General features: G+C 38.5%; 1 protein-coding gene across 1 annotated transcript in view; it reads right to left on the bottom strand.

Moving 5' to 3' along the window:
• LOC113175393 (broad substrate specificity ATP-binding cassette transporter ABCG2-like) overlaps positions 1-22,529 on the bottom strand; it is a 55,318-nt gene extending 32,789 nt beyond the window's left edge. Inside the window, exons 1-2 of the mRNA XM_026379667.2 lie at positions 22,431-22,529; positions 1,313-1,533 (exon numbers count right to left, since the gene is read on the bottom strand). Coding sequence (XP_026235452.2) covers positions 1,313-1,515 — 203 coding nt within the window. The 5' untranslated portion in view covers positions 1,516-1,533; positions 22,431-22,529. The remainder of the gene's footprint in view (positions 1-1,312; positions 1,534-22,430) is intronic.
• Positions 22,530-23,149: the final 620 nt, after the last annotated feature.

The raw sequence follows: 23,149 nt of genomic DNA, 5'->3' as shown, positions 1-23,149 counted from the left end.
TTCTTTCTGCAAACTAATTAAGAAGGAGTTAGGGGTGAAGGAGCATCACATGAACAGCCTGCTCTCAAATGATTGCCAAAAAAACTAATGGCGATGAGTAAGGAAAGAGACCCAGGGAGGGGAGCAAATGCAGTGCAGTGTGGACAGTAGGAAACACAAGATGATGACCTCCTCCTTTGCCAAGAAGTACACCATTCAGGCACACTCAATGTGAACCTTGATTAGAGGAGACGGTGCATGGAGGTGCTAGCTAAAACATATAAGCACACAGTGTGCACTTTACAGCTATTCAAACCTGCCCGTATTCAATTCCTGTTACTTCCTGCCTCTTTCACCACAAAATCTGAAGTACCAACATTTTCTTGATTATGTTTCGCAAAATGCTCTCAACTGTTCATTAGTCAAATCTATTGACTCATGCAGCTAAAAATGACAGTTTTGCATCCACTATTATTCTCCTACTCAGAATGTAACCAACATAAGAAAGAGATAAGAAGACATGACGTCAGGTGTAGAGCATGGAGAGAGTTCCAATTCTGCACAGTGCTCCAGGCCTCAGCTCAGTCATCATTCAGATCCTGATCATTTTGCTCTCATCCACATATAAACATAGATAATCCTCAACATTTCCTTGCCTCTAAGGAAGATGGCTGCTACTAACACAGAAGATTACAGTCACATACAAAATATCAAGGAAATAGGACAAACATCTGATTCCATATAGGTTCATAGCCACACCAGATTAAAGGCCACTTGTAATCCCCAGCCCCTGCCTTGGAGACTCCCCCCAAAAAAGTTGCTCTCTTGCTCTAGGAATAACGATTTTATTTTTAAGCAAATAAACAGAAAATACTTGTATGTTGTGCTGTCTGGGCAAAACAAAATTCACTTCCAGTCACTGTGGAAGGAAATTATAGCTTCTGTTTTCTAGAAATGAGAAAAACATTAATAACCCCAATATCTAGCATATGCAATTTAATTGAGATACCTGACAGCGAGAAAGTTTTATAGACATGCTCCATTCTCTCCACACTTTAGTTCCCACTTCAAAACTAAATGACACATTGTTTGGTTTCTCAAACACAGGAAGCAATAATTTTTACAAAGAATTTGTCAGTTCCTTTCAAAGTTAAATATACTTAACAAGTGTGCCAATCATTTCAGTCTTAGTTTATCCAAAAGGAAAGAAAGCATGTGTCTACATGTCTCTACAAAGACTTGTATACAAATGTTCAGCTTATTGGTTACAGGCAAAGCCTATGAGGTTCATGGTAGGTCAAGAAAGTGATTTTTAAAAAGTTCATGCACATACCTGATATTGGATAGTATTTCTTTCTCAACTGTTCTTCGTCGGAGCAGAGAGCCTCTCTTCTCTTGTCCTCTATAGCAGATATTATGAAAACTCAACACAGCTCCTTGGGTAATTGTCTCCCCGTCAGCAGAGATCATCTCAGGAAGGCCATTGGTGTGTCTTCGTAGCATTGGGATAACAACCTGGTCATTATTAGAAGACATCTTCAGAGATTTAGCCTTCTGTAGAGAAAAAAGCAATAGTAAGTTGATTGTCTACATAAATGAGATTGTAAACCCTAGATAACAATACAATTAAAGCCAGACTGTTTTAAACTGTGCTGCAGTGAGTAGATTCCTTACCAATGAACAGCCCACATCACTGTGATAAGAACAACCTTAGAGCCTAAAATGGAAGGAAGACACTATGAACACCTGCATTCCAATCAGATATCCAGTAAGTTCCTAATAAGAGTTCAGAGTAGGAAAGGTACTCAAAACACAAAGTAGGAAAAAGAGGTAAAGGTTAGACTTGTCTGTCCTGAAAGGCATATGACAACACAACTTTCTTTCAGGGACAGCCTATGTAATCCTCATGTACCCCTGCATTTTTTCTTTAATTTTAAAGTTTGTAGCATTTTTATTACTAAACAGGACAGAACCAAGCTGTCACTGACAGGAGGAATTTCTCTGAACATATGGTTCCACACTTTACATCTCTGAGTGTTATGGACTTTCCATCAACCAGGCAGATGTGATGGTGTGGATATAGATATCAAGTGTGTCTCAAAGGCCACGTACTTGTGTGAAGAGCCACAGCCGAAGGGGCCCCAGCAAACTTCCAGCTGCCAGCAAACTTCCAGCTGCCAGCTGATGATTGGCTCACAGAGGCCCCAGCAAACTTCTAGCTGCCAACTGATTGGCTCCTCTGTGGTGATGCTCATTGGGCTGTTTCCCAGCCCTTTCAGACCATGGAGCTGCTCATTGGTGAAATTTTTTTGGCTCCACCCACGTGACCCAGCCAATCAGCCTCAAGAGCAGGAGGAGTGGGGGAGGTTGAGAGGCTTGTGGGAAGCCGGTGGTGGCAGTTGGGCTCTGAAGGTTTTTCCTGAGGAGCTGTGTGGTTTGGTGTGTGTGTTCTAAAAATAAAGTTCGTTTCTTTTGCCAAGTGGCTCCTGAATTGTGCCCAGCCAGACTGCGGCATACTTGAAAGTGTGACGGCCTATGGTGCTAGTGGAAGTGGGACCTGGCTGAAGGAGGAAGGTCACTAGAGGTGTATTATAGAGAGGTGTATCTTGTTCCTGGCTCCTTCTCTACTCTTTCATTCTGACTTACATGAAGTGATCAGTTTACTTTCTCAATGTCCTTTTGATATGATTTTTCTGTCCCACTGCAATCCTAAAAGTAATGGAGCTAGCTGACCATGGAATGAAACCTCTGAAACCATGAGCCAAAATAATCTTTCCTCCTCTAGGTTGAATTTCTCAGGTATTTTGTCACAGAGATGGAAATCTTAATAACACTGTAGGTATACTCCAAAATTATTTACGTTTACCTAATCATTTCCTTATGAGAAAACATTTAAATTCTAGAAAGATTTAAAATTAAGTATGCAAATGACAAAGTCAAACCAATACTTAAGCAGCTCCGAACTTTAAAGCAAAACCTGAATATTAAGTGTATCAATGAATTTTTAAATGCTTCATTAAACAACTTAAAAAGGGCCCCTGAGAGATTTAATTAGAGTAAGACATTATGCTGAATTAAGTTCATGGAACTAAGTTCTATTTTTAAGAGCCAAATTCATCCATGAAGTACTTTCTCTGTGCAAATCGTGGAATAGCTGATCCAAACAAATCTTCCTTGGGAACAAAACAAAAGTAGACAAAAACATGAGAAGTGGCCAGGTAATAATAGTCCACTTCATGCTTTGAATACATATCTCGCTGCTCTGCCACTAGTGGCTGATTTTAAAACTGAAAATTTTTTCCTTCTTCTTGTCCCTCTCACTCTCCCTAACTTAGAAGAATCAAGATTAACCTGATTTCTGTCCTCGGCCACATTATCTGTCCTTTTGCTCACTGAGCACAGGAATGTAAGAATCCAGACTTCTGGGTTAGCACCAGTAGATGTAAGAAATGGCTCTCTCAAGGCAAAGAATAAAGTGTACTCCTACTAGGACACATCTGGAGTTCAGCCTTTGCATTTCTATCCACATTTTTTATTGGTGCATTATAGTTGTACACAATGGTGGGATTTGTTGTTACATATCCGTATATGCAAACAATATTAAAATATAATATAATTTGGCCACAATTATTCCCCAATACCTCCTCACTCCCTCACTGCCTCCCCTGCCTTCCCTTTCTTTGACTGACCTCCCTTTGATTTCATGAGATCTATCTCCTTTCTTTTCCCTTTTCCTCTCTAGCTTCCTCATATGAGTTTAACTAATTTTGCTTACTATAATGGTTTTTAGTTTCATCCAGGTCTTGCAAAGGACATAATTTCATTTTTCCCTATGGTGAAATAAAACTCCATTGTATGTATATATATACCACATTACACTTAGGCTGGTTCCAGTTTGACTATTGTAATTACACTGTTATAAACATGGATATGAAAGTATCACAATAGTATGATGACTTTTATTCTTCAAGATAAATTTTGAAGACTTGTATTGTTGGGTCATATGGTGGTTCCATGCCTAGTCTTTTGAGGAGATTTTATAATGATTTCCATAGTGGATATACTAATTTACCATACCACCAACAGTATAAAAGTGTTCTTTTTTCTCTGCATCTTATCATTCATTATTATTTGTATTCATAGTGATTACCACTCTGTTGGTGTGAGATGAAATCTCAGTATAGTTTTGATTGGCATTTCCCTAATTCCTAATGATGTTAAACATATTTTTATATATTTGTTAGCCATTCATATTTCTTCTTTTAAGTAGTGTCTGTTTAATTCACTTGCCCATTTATTAACTTGGTTATTTGTTTATTTGGTGTAAGGGTTTGAATTATTTGTATATTAATCCTCTGTCTGAAGAGTAGCTAACAAAAATTTTCTACTATTCTGTGGGTTCCCTCTTCACGTTCCTAATTGTTTTCTTTGCTGTACAGAAGCTTTTTAATTTGATAGCATCCCATTAAAGAACTCTTTACCTTCTTTTCTGAGTTTTAGGTGCGCTATTGAGAAAGTCATTGTATGTCACTAAAAGCTGGAGTGTTGACTCCAGGATAGCACAGTTTTCTTTAGGAGTACCATAGTCTAATTCCTAGACCTTTGATCTATTTTGAGTTGATTCTTGTGCAGGGTGAGCAGTATAGTATATGAATGAGAAATTCAATAAGGAGACAGAAATATTGAAAAAGAACCAAACAGAAATATTAGAAATGAAAGACACAATAATCAAATAAAATGTGTAGTAGACTCTCTAATAGTGTAGACCATGCTAAAGACATAATCACAGAGCTGGGAGACAAAGTGGAAGCCTTGAATATTCAGACAGCATTATAGAAAATAAAATAAGTAACTATGATCAGCATTTTAAGAACAGGAAGACAACGTTAAGAGACCAAATTTAATAATTATGGCAATTGAGGAGGGTTGTGAGATGCAAGCTAATGGAATGGATAACCTCTTTGAGGAAATAATAAAGAAAAATTTTCCAAACCTGAAGAACAGATGAATATCCACCTATAGGAGGCATTCAGAATACCTAATAGACAAGATAAAAAAGGACCTCTCCATGACAAATGATAATTAAAATTCCTAACATACAGAAGAAGAGAGTGTTAAAGGCCTTAGGAGAAAAATTTCAGGCCATATGTAGAGGCAAACCCATAAAAATCACTCCAAATTGCATAAATGGAATACTATTCAAATTGAAGTCTCAGATAGACCCTAGAACAATAATACTGGGTGATTTCAACACACCTCTCTCACCATTAGATAGGTCATCCAGACATAAACTCAGTAAAGACTCTATGAACTTGAAAAATAAATCAAATGAATATAACAGACCATCTGTAGAATATCTCATCCAACAACAGCTTAACACACTTTCTCTCAGTGGCTTATGAAACTTTCTTCAAAATAGACTGTATTTTAGGCCACAAAGCAACTCTTAGCAAATACAAAAAAATTAAAATGATATAATTCCTTACACTTATCAGATCATAATGGAATTAAATTGGAAATCAACATGACAAAAATCCTGTAAACACATGGATTTTGGACAATACTCTCCTGAATGATGAATAGGTAATAGTAGAAATCAAGGGAGAATTTCAAAATCCTTAGACTCAAATGACAATAGTGATACAATATACCAGAACCTCTGGGACACTATGAAGGCAATTTTAGGAGGAAAGTTTATACGTATGAGTGCCTGCATAATAAAATCAGAAACATCCCAAATAAATAACCTAATGATGCATCTCAAAACCCTTTAAAAAGAATACATCAATTATAAAACCAGTAGAAGAAAGGAAATAATTAAGATCAGAACTGAAATCAATGAACTTGAGAACACAAAACAATACAAAGAATCAATGAAACAAAGAGTTGGTTCTTTGAATAGTGTGGCAGTGTTTGCTGTGATCTCCTGCAGCAGCAGCTGCAGTGTGGTCACCTGAAGATGGCTCTGTGTCTGCTCTCTGCAGCCAGTTGAGAAACAGAGCACTTTTCAAGCACTAGTGCACAATGCAGGCTCTGTATCCACTGAGTTCAGGCTGCTTTCCTGATCTCAGGTTCTTCCATACTAACGTTTCCATTGTGTTTCTGTCTGTGTTCTCCCTCCTCTGTGCTGAACCAGCGCCATTACCACTGCTGCCACTGTTGCAGCAACCAGCTTGGCTCCAATGTATTCATTCTTCTTTGTTTAATGTACCCAAATTTCTAAGCCTTACTGACAGTCTCACTGTCAAATGTTAAGTTTTAGTGAAATACACCTCCACTTCTCCCTGCTAAGAAGCAGTACTCCTGCTGCTTGGATCCTCAGCCATGGAGCAATGAGGAATGCAACCTTTCTCTAGTCCACCATCTTAAATCTCCCTGCATTTTTTCTTTTAAAGACCACTGTTCCCCTGAGCATTTAGAATCACTGTCTCTGGGTCAGGATTCCAATATATATTCTCTTTTGATAGCAAAGCAATAAAGCACCTTTTTCCTTCTTCTCAAAACCTTGTCCTCATTAATGGATCAGCATCAGCTTCTGGTATCTGCAATGTGAATAGTTTTCATGAAAGCAACCAAAGCTTCCAGGACTCGAGGAACCAAAATACCTGAAAGGAGAGAATAGCACTAGATCAAACCCACTACCCTATACTCTTTCCTTTCTGGGTCTTTGTACATGAAAACTGCACACACAGGGGGGAAATATTCAGAAAAACCATGAAGAAAAAAGCTACCATAGGAGTGTTCCCAGACCCCTTAATATTTCTAAGCAAATATCTCAGCAATCTCTCAGAAAAACAAAATTTGGACTTTCAGGTCAGAAAATATCAGTAGCCCTAAACACAAATTTCTGAGATCCCAGAATATGGGAAAAAAAAATATGGGAATATGTGTAAACAAAAAATAGGCTAGCATTTGATAGATCAAGGTAAGCTGCTCAGACTTCGGTAGAATGTTGAATCCCTGTTTATTCTCTAATTTTGTATTTCTCATTACTAAATCACTTAAAAATAAAAGCAATTTTGTAACACCTTAAAAGATACATACATTTGCTCTATCTTAAAACAAATTAATTCCTGAGTTTCAAAACAACCCAAAACTATAATGTTAAATATATGCTTCAAAAATAAAAAAAAAAAACACTAAAATAGAAAAGAGTAGGAAATGGTGTCATTTCAATCAGTTCTCAAGACTATGGAATCAACAGATATATCAGGAAAAATGAGATTGAAAAAAGCAAAGTTCTTAAGCTAATTACCAGTCAAACATAGGAACAAATATTAATATTTTACTTTCTTCTAATAAGATGTTCAAAGATTTTCCTAATTACAGAAGGCAAAGCCATGTAAAAACTAGTCACTGGAATACCCTATAACAACCTTTACTTTATTGGTATAGTAAAAATCATACCCTGAGATAGAGGTTAAAGATGATAATGAGACATGCCACCCATGAAGTTCCACAATGAAAAAAAGCACAGAAGCAACTAAGACCACCCTCCATATGTGTTGATACGAGGAAGACCAAGGCCTTGCCTGCCCCATAGATACTATTTAAAAAACATGCATTTCTCTCTCTTAGGGAGATAGCCTGGGAATTCCATTCTTACCTGCTGCCTACCTTGTATGACAGCATAAGAATAAAAGCCTTCTTCCCACAACAGTGTTCCTACCTGATTGTACTTTTAGGAAACACAGCAACCTGCAGTATTTAAAAAGTGATTTAAAAAGTGCTCTATACTCCAGCTTGAAAATAACATATTTGTAAAATTAGCAAGTGTGGCAATTTTCTAAAAGAAAATAATTTTGTTTTTTTAGACCTGTTCTGTTAACTATATTCATTTACCTCAAGCAAAACAAATGAAGTTTCAAAAATTAAACCTGATCGCTGAATCTGTTCACTTTTCAAAAACCAAAACATATTCTTTTCATTCCTGAAACAAGTTTCACATTCTTTTGAACAAAATTTCCAATAGCACTAGGAGGACAATGTAATAAAGACAAGAATAGTTTCAGTAACTATAACCCTTCTAGGAATACCCCAAGGATCTCCTATAAAAGTTGCAAAGATCCCTAAGCATGTGGGCTAGTATTTGCATTATAACTTCAGTATTTAGCACTAAAATGTTCTTCAAGCCCAGGTCATAGAGCAGACATTTTTGCCCTTACCTCTCTCCTACATTGTCAGTAAATAAAAGAATATATTTATAAAAGTATCTTCCTTACATTTCCCTGCAAAAATAAAATCTCTAAACATTATATTTGCACTTGAAAATTGAATTTTCCAACAGATGATAGCTAACATAAAAGCAATAATATTGTAATGTCCACTATTATTCAATCCTCCATATCTCTGCATACCTTATTCTCAATAATTCCTAGTAAAAGAAAAATTAAATTACAATTCACATCTATTATAATCATAGCAGGAAGTCATTGGAAATCATGTTAAGTAGACTTACAGAATTCTTCTAGGGATGCTCAATTCTGATAGTGTTCCTTAACTTAGCCTTGGATGATCATCACCCAAGAAACATATGTCCTACAGATAAGTGTTGGGTACAAAGAAAGACTTCATTCAGTGACCAAAGAATGGAGAAGAGGAAGCCTTGTTCACAAATCAGCTTCACAACTCTGGGGAGTTGGGTGGCTATAGATAAAGAATAAGAACAACAAGGGAAAGAGGCTGATAAAAAAAGAGGAATAGTCATGTCTTTTCTGGGAATAAGCAGAAATCTTCTGCAACCTCTGCTGCTACCTCTCCTTTCATGGTCTGGAGTTTCTGTATTTGGTGGGTGGTAGGCGCTCTCATCCCTGGAGTAGGGAAAAAGAAAGACTAGGCAAGCCTATGCCATGGTAACTCCATATTTTATTGTTGGACAAGTAATTTCTTAAATGATAAACATATTTACATGCAGAGCTGAGTAGAACCTGTTGCAGAGGCCAAGGTAACAAAGAGGAGAGACACAGGAAGACAAAGATGCAAACATTTCCTTTCACCCTAGGCACCCATCAGAGGTACAGGTCCAAGGGAAGACTCAGTGTTTTCAGCAAAATGGCCTTAAGGTTCCTGAAGAGTAACCCAGGCAACCATTATCATTATAACCCAAATATCAGAGGAGTTATCTACAGCAAAGCTAGTGAAAACTAATAGATAATTATTGCCCACCTCCAAAATTAGTGATTTTTAAGTCAACTTAGAAGCAAGTGAAACTAAAAGATACATTTTGTTTTTTTTGGGGGGTGGAGTAAGAGGGTGGGTAACAGTGGAAGTACTAAAGTACATGCAAAATTTAGAAAGAGAATAAACACAAACGAAGAACATTTAGCTTTATTAGAGAATATTTAGAGTTGTAGATAATATTTATTTTTAAAGATACAAATTCTACATAATACTAGATAATACTACCTAAGAACTCAATATATTAAATGTTCCAGATGACAGAAAATATCATTCTTCTGTTTCAATGCAGGATATATACCTAGCTAGGACTATCCTTACATCTTAATTAATATATTTATTACAAACATGACAATACTAAACAGAATTTTAAATAGTAAAATTCTCCCTCTTTAAGTGAGCTTTTCAGACTCTCAAAAATGTAGTCATCTGAATCTCAATGTCAGGATATAGACAATTGCCATCACCCCCAAAAAGACCATCTCCTTGCCTTTGCTCAGTGGAGTAACTGTAACAAATATGGACTGTATATCTCAAAATAATACAAGAAAGGATTTTAAATATTTTCAACAAAAGGAAATGATAAATATTTGAGGAAATATACATGTTTAATACAATACAATATTAAAACCATATATGGTATCCACTAATATACATAATGTTTATTTTTATGTATCAGCTAAAGTACATTTAATTTAAATTTTTAAAACTTAAAAATTAAATGTCTACTAAAAAAAGAAGAAAAGGTTAAAAAACAAAACCTCTCCCTACCACTGACCTCTTTCCTGTCCTTTAATTTTTCAACTTAATCAAAATCTTCTCATTAAATAGATGTAAATGATCATAAAACTCCAAGACTATTGTTTTTCAATTTCTATTCCCACAACATTAGCAAGAATTTTTCCTAAGTTAATTTTAATCTATGGTAAAAAACCAAAACTTCAGAAAATATTTAGCCCAATTATACTTTAGAAAACTAAGACCAAGCACAAATTACATGCATGTTGCACCCTAAAAATTTTTAATGTTATCTACAACTTAGCCAACAGATTTCCAGGGGATGCTCAGATGGTTCTTTTCCTAAAAATGCCCATAAAATGCTTCCTAGCTCATGAGACAATATATGGGATTTGTTTTAGTAAGCTTTGTTTTGCTGTGACCAAAACACCTGATAAGAAAGATTATTTTGGCTTACGGTTTCAGATTCAGTCTATGGTCAGCTAATACCATCTCTCTGGGCCAAGATGAAGCAGAACATCATGGTGGAAGATTGTGACAGAGGAAAGCAGCTCAGTACATGGTAGCCAGGAAGCAGACAGAGAGCTGTGTTCGCCAGGGGACTAAATATAAACCATAAAGGAATACACCCAGTGATATACTTCCTCCAGTCACACCTTACATGTCTACAGTTACCTTCCAGTTAATTCATACAAGGGGATCAATCCACTGTTTAGATTAGAGCTCTTGTGATCTGATCATTTCACCTCTGACTATTCTATATTGTCTCATACATGAACTTGTGGGGGACATCTCATATCTAAAGTATAATGGGGTTGAGATTCTTTTCCTTAAATTTACTAGCCACAGGAGCTTTCAAGAAGATGACCTAGCTTACACTCTCCAAACCCGTTTCTCACCTGTGAAATCACTTCAGTGTATACTAGGCTGATGTCACATGGAAGGCACTGAAGATGCAGGTGGGAATAAAACAAAATATCCCAGAAATCACTGAGGCTACGTAACACTGTTAGCCACAGTCCATAAATATCGAAAAGGAAACTGGCAGCTCTAAAGGAACATATAGGAACTTTTTGTTTCACATTTCCATGTATTTCACATTTCCTCTGGGGGTGATGAGAGCTCTTCAAAGAGAAGAGACAGCAAAGTGAAGTAGAAGCAGGAAGTATGCATGTTTAATTAGCCTGGGCTGGACAGACCTGGACAGGGGGACAATTTCCACATTCAGCTCCCTTGGAATCCAATAGATAGGGGGAGCAGCTTCTCAGCCTTTACTCTCAGTCTGAAGAAATACAGCAAGGAGAAAAGTTATCAGGAACTTTTCCTTGATATCGGTCTTTTTTAAAGGTTATATGTGAAAAATGTAAAGTACCAGTGCAATGGAGAGGAAAGAAAAAAAGCAACAGGACAGGTCATCAGCAAAGGGCTTTCCAATGAGGATGTTGAACAGACATCGGAAGTGGTCACCTGGTGGAGCAATGCAAGTTCAAGTGCCAGTGTAAGGACCAGCAAAGAAGCCTTTGATTCATTGCCCATTTCAACACAGACTTAAGGTAAAGATGTGAATACAGGGTATGAGCAAGATGGGATATTTTTTAAAGGTTTTCTTTCAGTTGTACTATTACCATTGTGATTTAGTTTACAAAGTACCTCTAAATATGTGTTAAATTGTTGGAATAATATTAAGTATTATAGACCATACTCAAAGTACTCTATAAAAATGTACCTAAAGTCCAAAGATATTTTGGAATATGGGATGTTTTAGAATATGGGTTAAACTTTCTACCCAGATGGTGACCAAACTTGATTTGTACAAGAAGGACTAGTGCACAGGCAATCTCTAGTGCAGATATGACAGTGATACAGAGCAAGGGCTCTAAGACATAGCTGAGTTGAGACAGCCTAGATTACCAGTTCTCCAAATCATGCTGGAAAGATTTCAGATATGTCACTCAGAGTACCAGGCATGAGTTTATTAGAAGGGAAAGCAAAGGGAAAAGGGAGTTACTTTCAAGGAGAGAGTGGGTCCACTCAGAGAGGAGAAGGATGGCAAACACCTCCTTTCTCCAGTTTTATTGGTGGTCCCAAAGAAGTTTCCAGAGAGTCCTGCCCAGGTCTACCATGTCTCTGACTGATGGCAGGACTACACTAGACTTCCAAGTCCCCACTGTGCATGGAAAAGACCCAAGGTAACTCAGGCTCCTTCACCTGTGCTGACCATTCTAACTGGAATTTATTCTTACAGATTTTATGTATAGGGGCTTTATTTATTATTATTATTATTATTATTATTATTATTATTATTATTATTTCCCTGAATTCTTGAATCTGGTCTGTTTTAAGGTCATAAAATTCCCCTTCAGGATTACTTGTGTTCTCCTTATCAGCAGAAATGAAAATTTGGGGCTTGAATATCTCACTACAGTTGTTAGCTGAGGAATATAACATAGCCTACTGAATTAGGTCAGGTAGAACTATGGTAAACTGTTTTTAAAGAAAGCATGTAGGGGGTAGTGTACTGGGTCTACTTTGTAGAACTGACCCCTTAACTTCATGTTCCTACCACTCATGTCTGTATGTTACCTATCAACAGGACTGGCTTTTACAGAAAAGTTGGTTTTCCTTTTGGATAAAGATGACAGAACTAATCAGATTGTATTTATTAGTTCAAATTATACAGAATTCATTGCTTTGTTCTTATTAATATTTTGTAGTTTTTTTCTGGCCTAAGAGCTAATCTTCCCCAAAAATCTGTTGCTTAAAATATATGTGATAATGGGTGGTAATTGTGCTTTGTTTCAAATTCAAGCCACTTGAATTTTTCTCCTAGCCAGAACCAGAAATCAATGCTAGGCACATATGACCCTGGGAGACAACTGCTCAGAGAGAGCCTCTGCTTCCTCAGTGAGGCACATGGAGCACATCTCCCTGAAGGAAGGCAGATCTCTAGCTTCCTGAAATCAACACACAATGACTGTTTTGTAGCTCCAGATAAATAAAACGAACTTTCTCACCTACAAATATGGCATTTCTGTACATACTTGTAAAATTTGGACCAGCTTTTGATTCATTTCATCCATCCATTCATTTATTTTTTGCAGTTTCTACTCTGCCTCAGCTTTGAATGATATTGGGAACTCTCAACTTCCTCATCTATACATGTGGCACTAATATGCCTTTCTGTAAACCTAGTGCAAGCTTGGGAATGCTTGTAGAGTATGTTTTTCACAGTAAAAATTATAAGGTCTCAAAGATCTTATTTTTAGCTTTTATCAATGAATGGGATGGTTGAGGTAAAGAGAGATGTTTTCTTCTTCCTTCTCAGTATTCGATTGTCCCCTCTGACTTTCCTATCTATTCTCTTCTCTACTTTAAGTTACCAGCAAGGTGTACCAGAGGGTGGGATCTTTGGGTGCATAAATTTTATCTCAATAAAGCATCATTGAAAAATAATACATTCAGCCAAATCATCTAGATTATTAATTTTTGCTTCCCATCTTGAGGTGAGCTGACATGGATTTTTTCCCCCTAAAGGACAAACTTTAGTTTCCTCAAGGCCTGTGCCACGTATAGATACAGAAAGGGTGCTACACTCCCTTGGACTCTTTAATTTTCACCAAAATATTTCAATCACTTTACCTTAGAAAGAAATACAGTATAAATAAGCCCACTTGACACAGGCTGCAGCTATGAACTGCCAAACTCCTATCAAAAATGGAAGACAAAATGTCTTGAGTTGCCAGATATGCAAGATACCCTGACCTTATCATTACACATTGCAAACTTGCATTGTAATGCCACACCAAACATAGGATAGATGTTCAATTAGTATGTGTCATTTAAAAATATGCATTAAAAATCTTGATGAAAACATTTACAAAATATTTGAAAGCATAAAGTCCATCTAGCCCTCTATAAAATCTAGTTTATCCCAAATAAGACCCAGCCATCAAATAGAAGGACATGGGGCCACAGAGTCTTAGCATTCATGTGCATCCATAAGATGTAGAACAAGGAAAACTACAACTACAACAATCTTCCTTAGGAAGTGCACATAGAACACGTGCTATTGCAAGCATTATGGATCACACTGAGGGTGTTCTCTATTGCCATTTCTCAGTCTCCTCTGCATCCCTGTGTGATACTTACAAAAGATATTTCCCTCAAAAGTAAATGCCAGGGGAAGCTGCTCTAAAGAGTCAGCATGCTTCCCCCTTTATTGTAACTGAATAGTGTAACTGATCATTCCCTTTTATTATGACCTCCAGGATGAAACTTAAGTGCAAAAGGGCCTTGTGTCTGCCCATGTCCATTCCAATATGCTCCCTCATGACATCTTTCCACTCTAGGTTGTAATTTATTTTGACATCATATTTCAGCTCACTTCAAATGTTTCATGGGTGCTTCATGAGATATAAATGCTTAAATAGATTTTGCATGTGTGTGTACTGTAATAAATCTTATATAAAAGAATGTGTTTTCTAAAGGAACTCCTGCATAAAGTCCAGGGTCTTGACTTCAGATGCTCAATGAACATTTATGGTAAAATCTGTATGATTTTCTGAAAAAAGAAGTGAGAATTTACATTTCTGCAATCATATAAGAAAAGAAAATTGGGCAATGTTATAGATATAAATATTTTTAATTAATAAGAAGTGCAAATTAATTTTTGGTATATAATATCTTTCTGTGTCATTTGAACATTATCAGTATTATTTTTAATCCATATTGTAACAAGTGGTTAATTTTTAAAGTTATTATTAAAGTTCATCCATTGACATTAAAATTACGAAAGGGAGCTACAGACCTTTTTAGCAAACCAACCAAGCTTGTGGACAAATATTACATCCTAGAAACAAGAAATAGAATATGTTTGTCTGTCGTGAGCCAGCCATGGGCTGTATGTGTGAGCTATGTTCATTTGAGCATATGGGAGGACTGGCCTGGTGTTGTGTGCTCTTTGGGCCATGCAACACACATGTGAGTTTTCTCTCATTCTGCCTGTGTTTCCTTTCCACACAGCACCTGAGATGAGTGTGACTTGCCAAGATGTCAATCAAGCTACTGACCACAGGACATCATGAAGCTAGATTCAACTCCCTGAACCTGACCCCTTTGGAATGAACACTCCATGGAGCCTCCCTTTGTGTGCACCACACCCCCTCCATAAAAAATAAAGAATCCAGGTGTAAGCTCTCTTTTTCCCACAGACCCCTAAGATCAAGAGCCCTCTGGATTTTGAAAAGGTATTTCTGTGTGCTTGCACGCTTTCTTTGCTGTTTTCTCAGTTATTGATGATGTAGCCAGATTTTGTGAACCCAGCATAGGTTACCAGCCTGGCTAGCTGGTGATATTTGTCAATGCCTTTTAAATAGTAATATTAACAAGCTTATCCTCCACTTTCAGTAATTCCATATTTAGTAAGTTTTCATCCGTCCCATTTCAACTCTATGTTTATGTTCACATATTTGGAGACAGCACCAGGTTTATCTTAACAAGCCTGCCCATAACCACTATAATACCTGGAATCAGATGCACGACCACTTCATTTTCTGAAGAAACTACTCTGAATTATCAGTTGGTATTTCATACTCTTTTTTCAAATGAAACTACCATGGCTGATAAATGTAACGACGACCTAGACTCTTCCCTTAGGCCCACAAATGTGCAATAGGCAACTAAAAGCAGGATGTTTAAAACAACAACAACAACTTGGAATCTCTGTCTATATTTGTAACCTGTGTATCTTGCTCTGGGTCAGTCACCTTGGATTTAGGGAACAAGAGATCTGATCAATAAGCCTCTTTTATGAGTGGAAACTAGCCCCTAGACAAGGGCAACTTTCTTATCTTAGACAAGGCCAGTCGACCAATCCTGAGATAATAATCAACCAGACCTCAGTTTAACTAAGATTACTAGATGATGCATATTTCTGGTTACCTTCTTCTATAGAATCTAGAAACCCATGTCAGCAGACCCAAAGATACGGCTAAACACATCTAGTGGTACTAATTAGAGTTCCTTTCCTGCTTTGCACCATTATTCCTTTCCTTTGGTTTATGGGCCAAGTACCCAGACCTGATTTGTTAAGACCCACATAGTCAATTATCTGGACTAGGACTCCAATAACAAAAATTTAGTCAGCTCACTTGAGGAATGTGCTATTTTCTAATAAAATGTGTTCACAGTACTACACAACTTTCCTGCCACACAAATTTCCTCACTCACTTTATTCAAAGCTCAGTGACCAAGGGCTCCCGTCTTGGGTGCATGTGCTCTGAGACACAGTATTCATAGTTCTTGATATAAAGGTTGAGAGGAGCCAGGTGAATCATCTGAATACCCCACAAAGCAGCAGGTTTCACTCAATAATGACCTCAAAGTTCTGGGCTGTGGAACACATAAGCACTTAGCCCAAGTTTTCCTGGTTTCTTTCCAGGCTGCCTCCTTCCCAAGGAAGGGTCCTTGAGGCAATTAGGGACCCTCATCAAAACATCACACTCCTTAAGATAAAGGGAGTAAAATCTCTGAAAAGAAAAGTTAAACAGTCAATCTTATCCACACACAAACACACACACATATGGGAAAAAAAAAAAGGCAAATACATTTCTAGGACCTTAACTTTAATCTGTCATCCATTAAGAATATGGTATGTGATATGTGTTCTTTGCTACTCTCTCACACTTTCAAACAATCATGATCTCAAAATCTAGAGGCAGGGCTGAGAATATAGATCAATATTAGAGTGCTTACCTAGCACACAGGAGGCTCTGGATTCAATCCCCAGTATTACAACTACAACTACAACAAGCACCATATCTCCATGGATAAACTACATAATGAATGAAACTGTAATAATGTCTACTTTTGCTTTGAGTGCAAACCAGGTGGCTTATTTTAAAACTGACATTGTTTGGGTTTTTTTTCCCTTTTATTTTCTGTTTCTTTTTCTTCCCCTTCTCTCCGTTCTTAACAGCAGGAGGAAAATGACTAACATTATCTTCCCATCCCAGGTTATCATGTCCTTCACTGCTCCAAAAAATACAACTGCCCACATGAATAAGGAAACTCTAAACCTGGGAACTGGAGCAATGACTCCATCAAGGACCCCTTATAGGCACTAAATAATTATATCTACAGATAACGTTTAGATCCCAGTTCTGAATCACAGACAGGGAGAATCACAGTAGTCTCCTATTTCCCCTTTGCTCGAAAATCAATGAAACATTTTACTAGCCAGGCACAGTGGCACATACCTATAATCTCAGTGGCTTGGGAGCCTGAGGCAGGAGGATTGCGAGTTCAAGGCCAGCCCCAGCAACTTAGCGAGGTCCTAAGCAATTCAGTGAGACACTGTTTCTAAATAAAATACCAAAAGGGGCAGGGAGTGATGGGGATATTGCTCAGTGGTTAAGTGCCCTGGGTTCACTCTCCAATAACAAAAAAATTTTTAAATTCAAGAAAAAGAAAAGAAAAACCCTTTTCACCTTTTCCTCAGAACTTTGTCCTCATTATTGGATTGGCAATGAAGGAAAAAAACCCAAGATTTTGGTATCAAATTGATCCCCAAAGTGGCCCCAAGAGTACCCCCCAATCCAGCCTCCCTGGACAGGTCTGGCACTACAAGAAATCCCCTTTCCATGTTGAAGATATAGGGTGGCTGATGAACTTGTTGACAGCCAACCACTTGAGACATCGGAGATGGGGTGAGTTTGCCCAAGTCAGACTCTTTTGAGAGAGGTGCTATTCTGCAAAAATAGAAATGATTTTTCTGCAAAAATTAGAAATGACTTAGGTGTATTTCTGCTGAGGCTCCTTTTGCTTAAGAAAACTCCTGCTTTTTCCCCCCTTAGTGTGTATGATTCACTCCACTATTTGGTATACTTTGAGAAAAAGAAAACTAAATATAATAAAGTCAATAACTTGGCCAAGTTTCAAGTGTGCATGCTGAGACGCTCGATTCCACACATCTAGTTCCCCTTCATGGGAACATATGGTTCTTCCTTGTGGAAATATTTGTGGCACCACTGGTTTAGGAATCATGATTAATTAGAATTACAGAACCTAGAGATTTTCCCCCACCCGGTCTTTCTATTCCCATCTGTCAGTCAGTCTTGGTTTTGGGAATTCCCTCTAGTTGTGTGTGTGTGTGTGTGTGTGTGTGTGTGTGTGTGTGTGTGCACATGCGCGCACGCATATGTGTTTTGCTTTGTTTTCATCTGTTGTTGGCCCTTCAACACATGGGCTATGCTGCATCAATCCCTGCCAGTAGATCTTGGGTGAATAGGTCCTGCATAACTGTAAGCCTATGATTAAGAAAAAGATGGTGATTCACTGTAACACATTCTGGTCATTGGATGATATTCTGAATTATACAATCTCACAATTGAGGCTGGCATGTCAGAGAACAGATAAATGGAAGATTTTTTTTTTTATGTGTTGGCATTTATGCAGTTACATGATAAGAAGTTTGAACAGACAGAAACTAAGTAAATGGTGCCCAAAAAAGTCACCACTTCTGGTGTGTTAGGCTAGCAAAACACCTGAAGAAAAAGTTGAGAATTATTTAAACACTTTTTATCTTAATTTTAATCCTGTGCTGCCTGGTCTGGCACTGGTTCCAATTTTTGTGCCCTTCTTTGCACACAGGGAAGGCCCACACTTTGAAAAGGACTCGACAGCAGTAAGTCCCCTGCTCTTGACACTGCTAGATTATAACCCAAGGACAAAAATGACCTTCCTTTTAAAATTGGATGATATCTGAATTATACAATCCCATTTGGCTATGCTGAGGCAAAGCAATTCTTGCAATGATGCACCCTTTGTCATGAGTGCACAGGGAGATCAGCAGGATGTGTATCTGTAAAAATAATAGGAGAATAAAATGGAAGTTAGAGCTCAAAAACTTCAGTGTCTTTAATCAGGCTTTGCAATTCCTGGTTAAGAAAAGTGATCAGGCAATCTTGGAAATGAGCCTGGGCACTGAGAAGGCTGGCATTAACCAGAGGGCAAAAGACAATGGCTGTGAGATGAGCCAAAGGGCCCCATAGGAGCCCTGGATACAGTCAATAGTAAGGACTCAACTGAAGTATATATACTTCTTTATGGCCATGATGGGAGTGACAACTCAGACTCAACAGCATCCACTGCTCCAACCCTTTGAATAGAAGCTGGGAGAACAGAATTTGAGGCACAGATTTTTACACATGCTAGACTGTCCAATTCTTCTCCTGGAAGGAGATTTGTTGTGGAGATTAAATGCTCAAAAACCTCACCCAAAAAGCAGTGACTCCATTTGCAAGTGCCACTGAAAAACACACTCCAGTTCCAGCTTTCACTTGCCAACCAAACCAGGAAAAGAAACTGAGCTCACTTTGCTGAAAGTTTGTTTAAAAAAAATGAGTAAGGCCATATGGGTTAGCAGGACCCCAGGAAGGCAGATCAACAGTATCCCAATCAAGATGGAGGGAGTAACCTGCCACAGTAAGAAACAATATTCCTCTTAAGAGGATCCAGCCTCTTCTAAGACGAATTTTTTAAACAAAGAATCAGCTTTGCCAGATCCCCTATAATACTACAATCCTGGTTGTTAACAAACCTCACACTGATGAGTATTTAAGTGTATAAGACTTGGAAGCTATAAGTAATAATGCCCAGGACATTCACCCCACAGTGCCAAATTCCTACACCCTGCAGACAGTAATTCCAGGTGACTATGATTGGCTCAGTGCTGGACTTACAAGGAGGATTCTTCTCCATTCCACAGGAAAGCAAGTCCCAATTACCATTTCCTTTTGAGAGGTAGGACCCCAAAACCAAAGTAACCACACAGTGTTGCTGGACTATCCTACCTCCAAGATTTAAAAACTCTCACACTTTGTATAAGGAAAGTCTAGCAAAAGACCTGGGGGAGTTATGGCTAGATCAAGAAATCCTTTCACAAGTGGGTGACCTGTTTATAGCCAACTGTAAAAGACACAGAATGCTATAGAAATGCAGGCTTTTGATGATTGGCAGAGAGATATAACCCAAATGTCCCATGCCATGGGAAACTTGAGCTGTTTGCTGATACTGGTAGACATCTTCTCAGGGTGGGTTGAGCCTTATCCTACTAGCAAAAGAAAAGCTAAGGAAATTACAAAAGCCATCTTAAATGAGCCAACCCCAAGACATGGATTCCTCTCCTGGGTACAGACTGACAAATGACTATCTTCCATTACAAAGTAACACAATAAGTGAGCAAAACATAGGATATCCAATAGAAGCTGCTTGTATCCTGAAGACCCCAATCTACAGGAAAAATGGAAAAGATGAATCAGATCTTAAAGAAATGGTGACCAAATTACATCAAGGACTCATGTGCAGTGGGATAAGGTATTACCAATTATTCCCTTCGACTAGAGTGGTCCCCATAAGCAGACTTAAAATGAGCCCCTGTCAAATACTGTATGGGAGACCGCTCCTAGAGCCCCAAAGGGAGAAGGGCAAACATGGCTATTGAAGAAAAAAACTAGATTAGAACACTATGTACAACATATCAGACAAATATTAACTGTCCTATGTGAGTATGCTTCCTTTAGGTCCCCACCAAGGGTCAAACAGGGCTGCATCCCTTCTTGTGAAAGCCCAGAAGGAAAAATGACAATAATAGGCAAAAAGACTTCCATTGTAAGGATCCCCTTTATCATCTATTTTTAGCAGGAAATAGCTAGGAGATGTTGTCACCCATTTTCCTTAGAAATGGAGGAAAAAATTGACAATAGGGAAATGTAACAGGATTCCATTTTATGCTTTGAGAACAAACTTTGCTGCCCAACCTCAGGTGGGTTGTTTTAACACAGACATGTATTTCTTTCCTTACTTCTTCTTCTCCATCCCCCTTTCCTAAAAGTATAGAAAAGGAGACTAAGACTGTTCCAATACCCTAATAAGCTATCGTGTCCTTCTCTGACTAAAGAAATATCACTTCTCATGTGAAAAAACAGTAAAAATGAGAAGTAAAAACATGAATAAACTGTAAAAATGGGAACTGGAGCAATAACTGTCTTGAGGAATGCACTGATCACTCATTTTAATATTTGTTAATATTTGGATCCCAGCCCTTGTTCTTCTTTTTTTTTTTAATATGCTTTCCTTTTCCATCACAACTTATGTCCAAGTTTGACTTATGTTCTTATATTTTCCTGTACTTTTAGCCCATCTTTCACTAGCAGATTCTAATACCTCTCATTATTATTTCTCTGTGTGTGTGTGTATGTGTGTGTGTGTGTGTGTGTGTGTGTGTGTGTGTGTGAAATAAGAGACTTAGAGTGTGTAATCACTGGTCGAGTGGTCATAAGTATATGTGACATAGTCTCTTCCAGTCCGGAGAATGTCCATCCTCAGAGGAGTCCTCTTTGGCAGGTAACAGCCTGCATACCCTCACTTGTGGATGTCATAGAAGGTTAAGTCATGGACTTTTTAGGGGTGATTTTTTCCTTACTGTAAAGTTCTACTAAAAAAAAAAAGTTTTTTAAGTTTTCTTTTTTAAATTTATATATAACAGAAGAATGCATTCCAATTCTTATTACACATATAGAGCACAATTTTTCATATCTCTGGTTGTATACGTAGTATATTCACACCAATTTGTGTCTGCATACCTGTACTTTGGATAATAATGATCATCACATCCCACCATCATTAATAACCCCATGCCCCATCCCTTCCCCTCCCACCCCTCTGCCCTATCCTTGTTCCTCTTTTAAAAGCCTGGTTTTACCCCTGGCAGGGAGAATCCCAGCCTCTGGGACAGCAGTCCCGGTTTCTCCATTGCTAGCAGATCAATACAACTTTTACCTTTTTCTCAAAACTCTTTCCTCATTATTGGATTGGCAACAGAGACAAGAACTGAGCTTTCAGTATTAAAACTGTTGGGACATCCCACAAATTCCTGGCTAAAGGCAAATTCCTGGGATCTCCAGAGATCCTGTGATACTCCAGAGATTCATGCTTTCTTCCACCTGCACCTATCTTGTTTTAGCAGAGACAGCAGCTCACTCTTACCAGGGGCAAGGATGTTTATACATGAGTGAGTCCAATAAAGAGGACTGCAAAAGCTCCCACCCCAAGGCCACAGTGTGTGCAAATGAAAACACCTTTGAAAATGTGCCCCAAATAAGGGAGAATTTTTAGACTCTATAAAGCCCACCCCTGCAACCCTGACACATGAATAAAAACTTTACCCTTTTTGTTGTTGCTGCTGATCCAAGAGCCAGCCTAGCACTGTTGGTCAGAGCTGTCTCTCCCTTTCGGCTTTAGCAGAGGCTCAATACAGTTTCCCTAGGTTTGGGCGCTGGATGCATTCACTTTCTGTCTCAGGTCTCATGCCTACCCAGGGGAGAGGGCTGAGAGTTTCCCCTTCTTGTGCTCTGGGGACGCGGTTTGCGGACCCAGGACACAGCTGCAGCTGCAGCAGAGCCTTCCTGGAACCAGGACGACCACACACACACACACACACACACACACACACACACACACACATACCCAGCACTCACCGCGGGCGGCTCCTGCACAGGGAGGCTGCTCTTAGGGCTGGGGACTGTGAGCTGGGTCCAGTGGACCAGGCTTCCCTGAGCGGGGCTCCAATCTGCGCGGTCAGGGCGCTGGTGGCGTCTCTCGGACGGGTCTGCTCCCCAACCTTTTACCCAGTCTGGGCGGGCGGAAGGAAGACGAATGCAGCCAAGGACGATCACAATAAACACCAGGAACTGAGAACCCAGTCACAGAGAGCATGCAGGGACAAATCAAAAACACTGTTTTTTTTTTTTTTTTTTTTTTTTTTTTTTTTTTTTTTTTACAGATAAGAAAAGTTTACAGGAGGTGGACCTATTGATCTGTGATTCACACAGAAGCAGCCCGTGGGGGTGGGGTGGGGGGTGATGGGCTGAATGAAGAAGAGACATAACTGTAACTGTCACATTTCCATGGCATTTTATAGTGTGCAGCAGTCTTAACATACTTTTCTATTATCGGGCTTCACAAAAACTGTCGTTATATAATTATGCTCATTTTCTAGAAAACGGAATTCAATCTTAGGAGAGTTAATAGCTGTCCAGTATCCCAAGACACCAAGAACCACAATCATGAACCCCAGAGGCAGATATTCAGGTTGGGGTAAACAAACTCTGAGCCAAATCATCTGATTCCAAATCCAGGGGTCATTGAGGGGCAGTTGAATTGCCATCCCCACCAACTAAGGATGTAACTGACTCCT

This window comes from Urocitellus parryii, chromosome 10 (assembly GCF_045843805.1).
Source record: "Urocitellus parryii isolate mUroPar1 chromosome 10, mUroPar1.hap1, whole genome shotgun sequence".
In the NCBI taxonomy this organism is placed as follows: Eukaryota; Metazoa; Chordata; class Mammalia; order Rodentia; family Sciuridae; genus Urocitellus; species Urocitellus parryii.
This window is presented reverse-complemented; position numbering and strand designations above follow the sequence as displayed.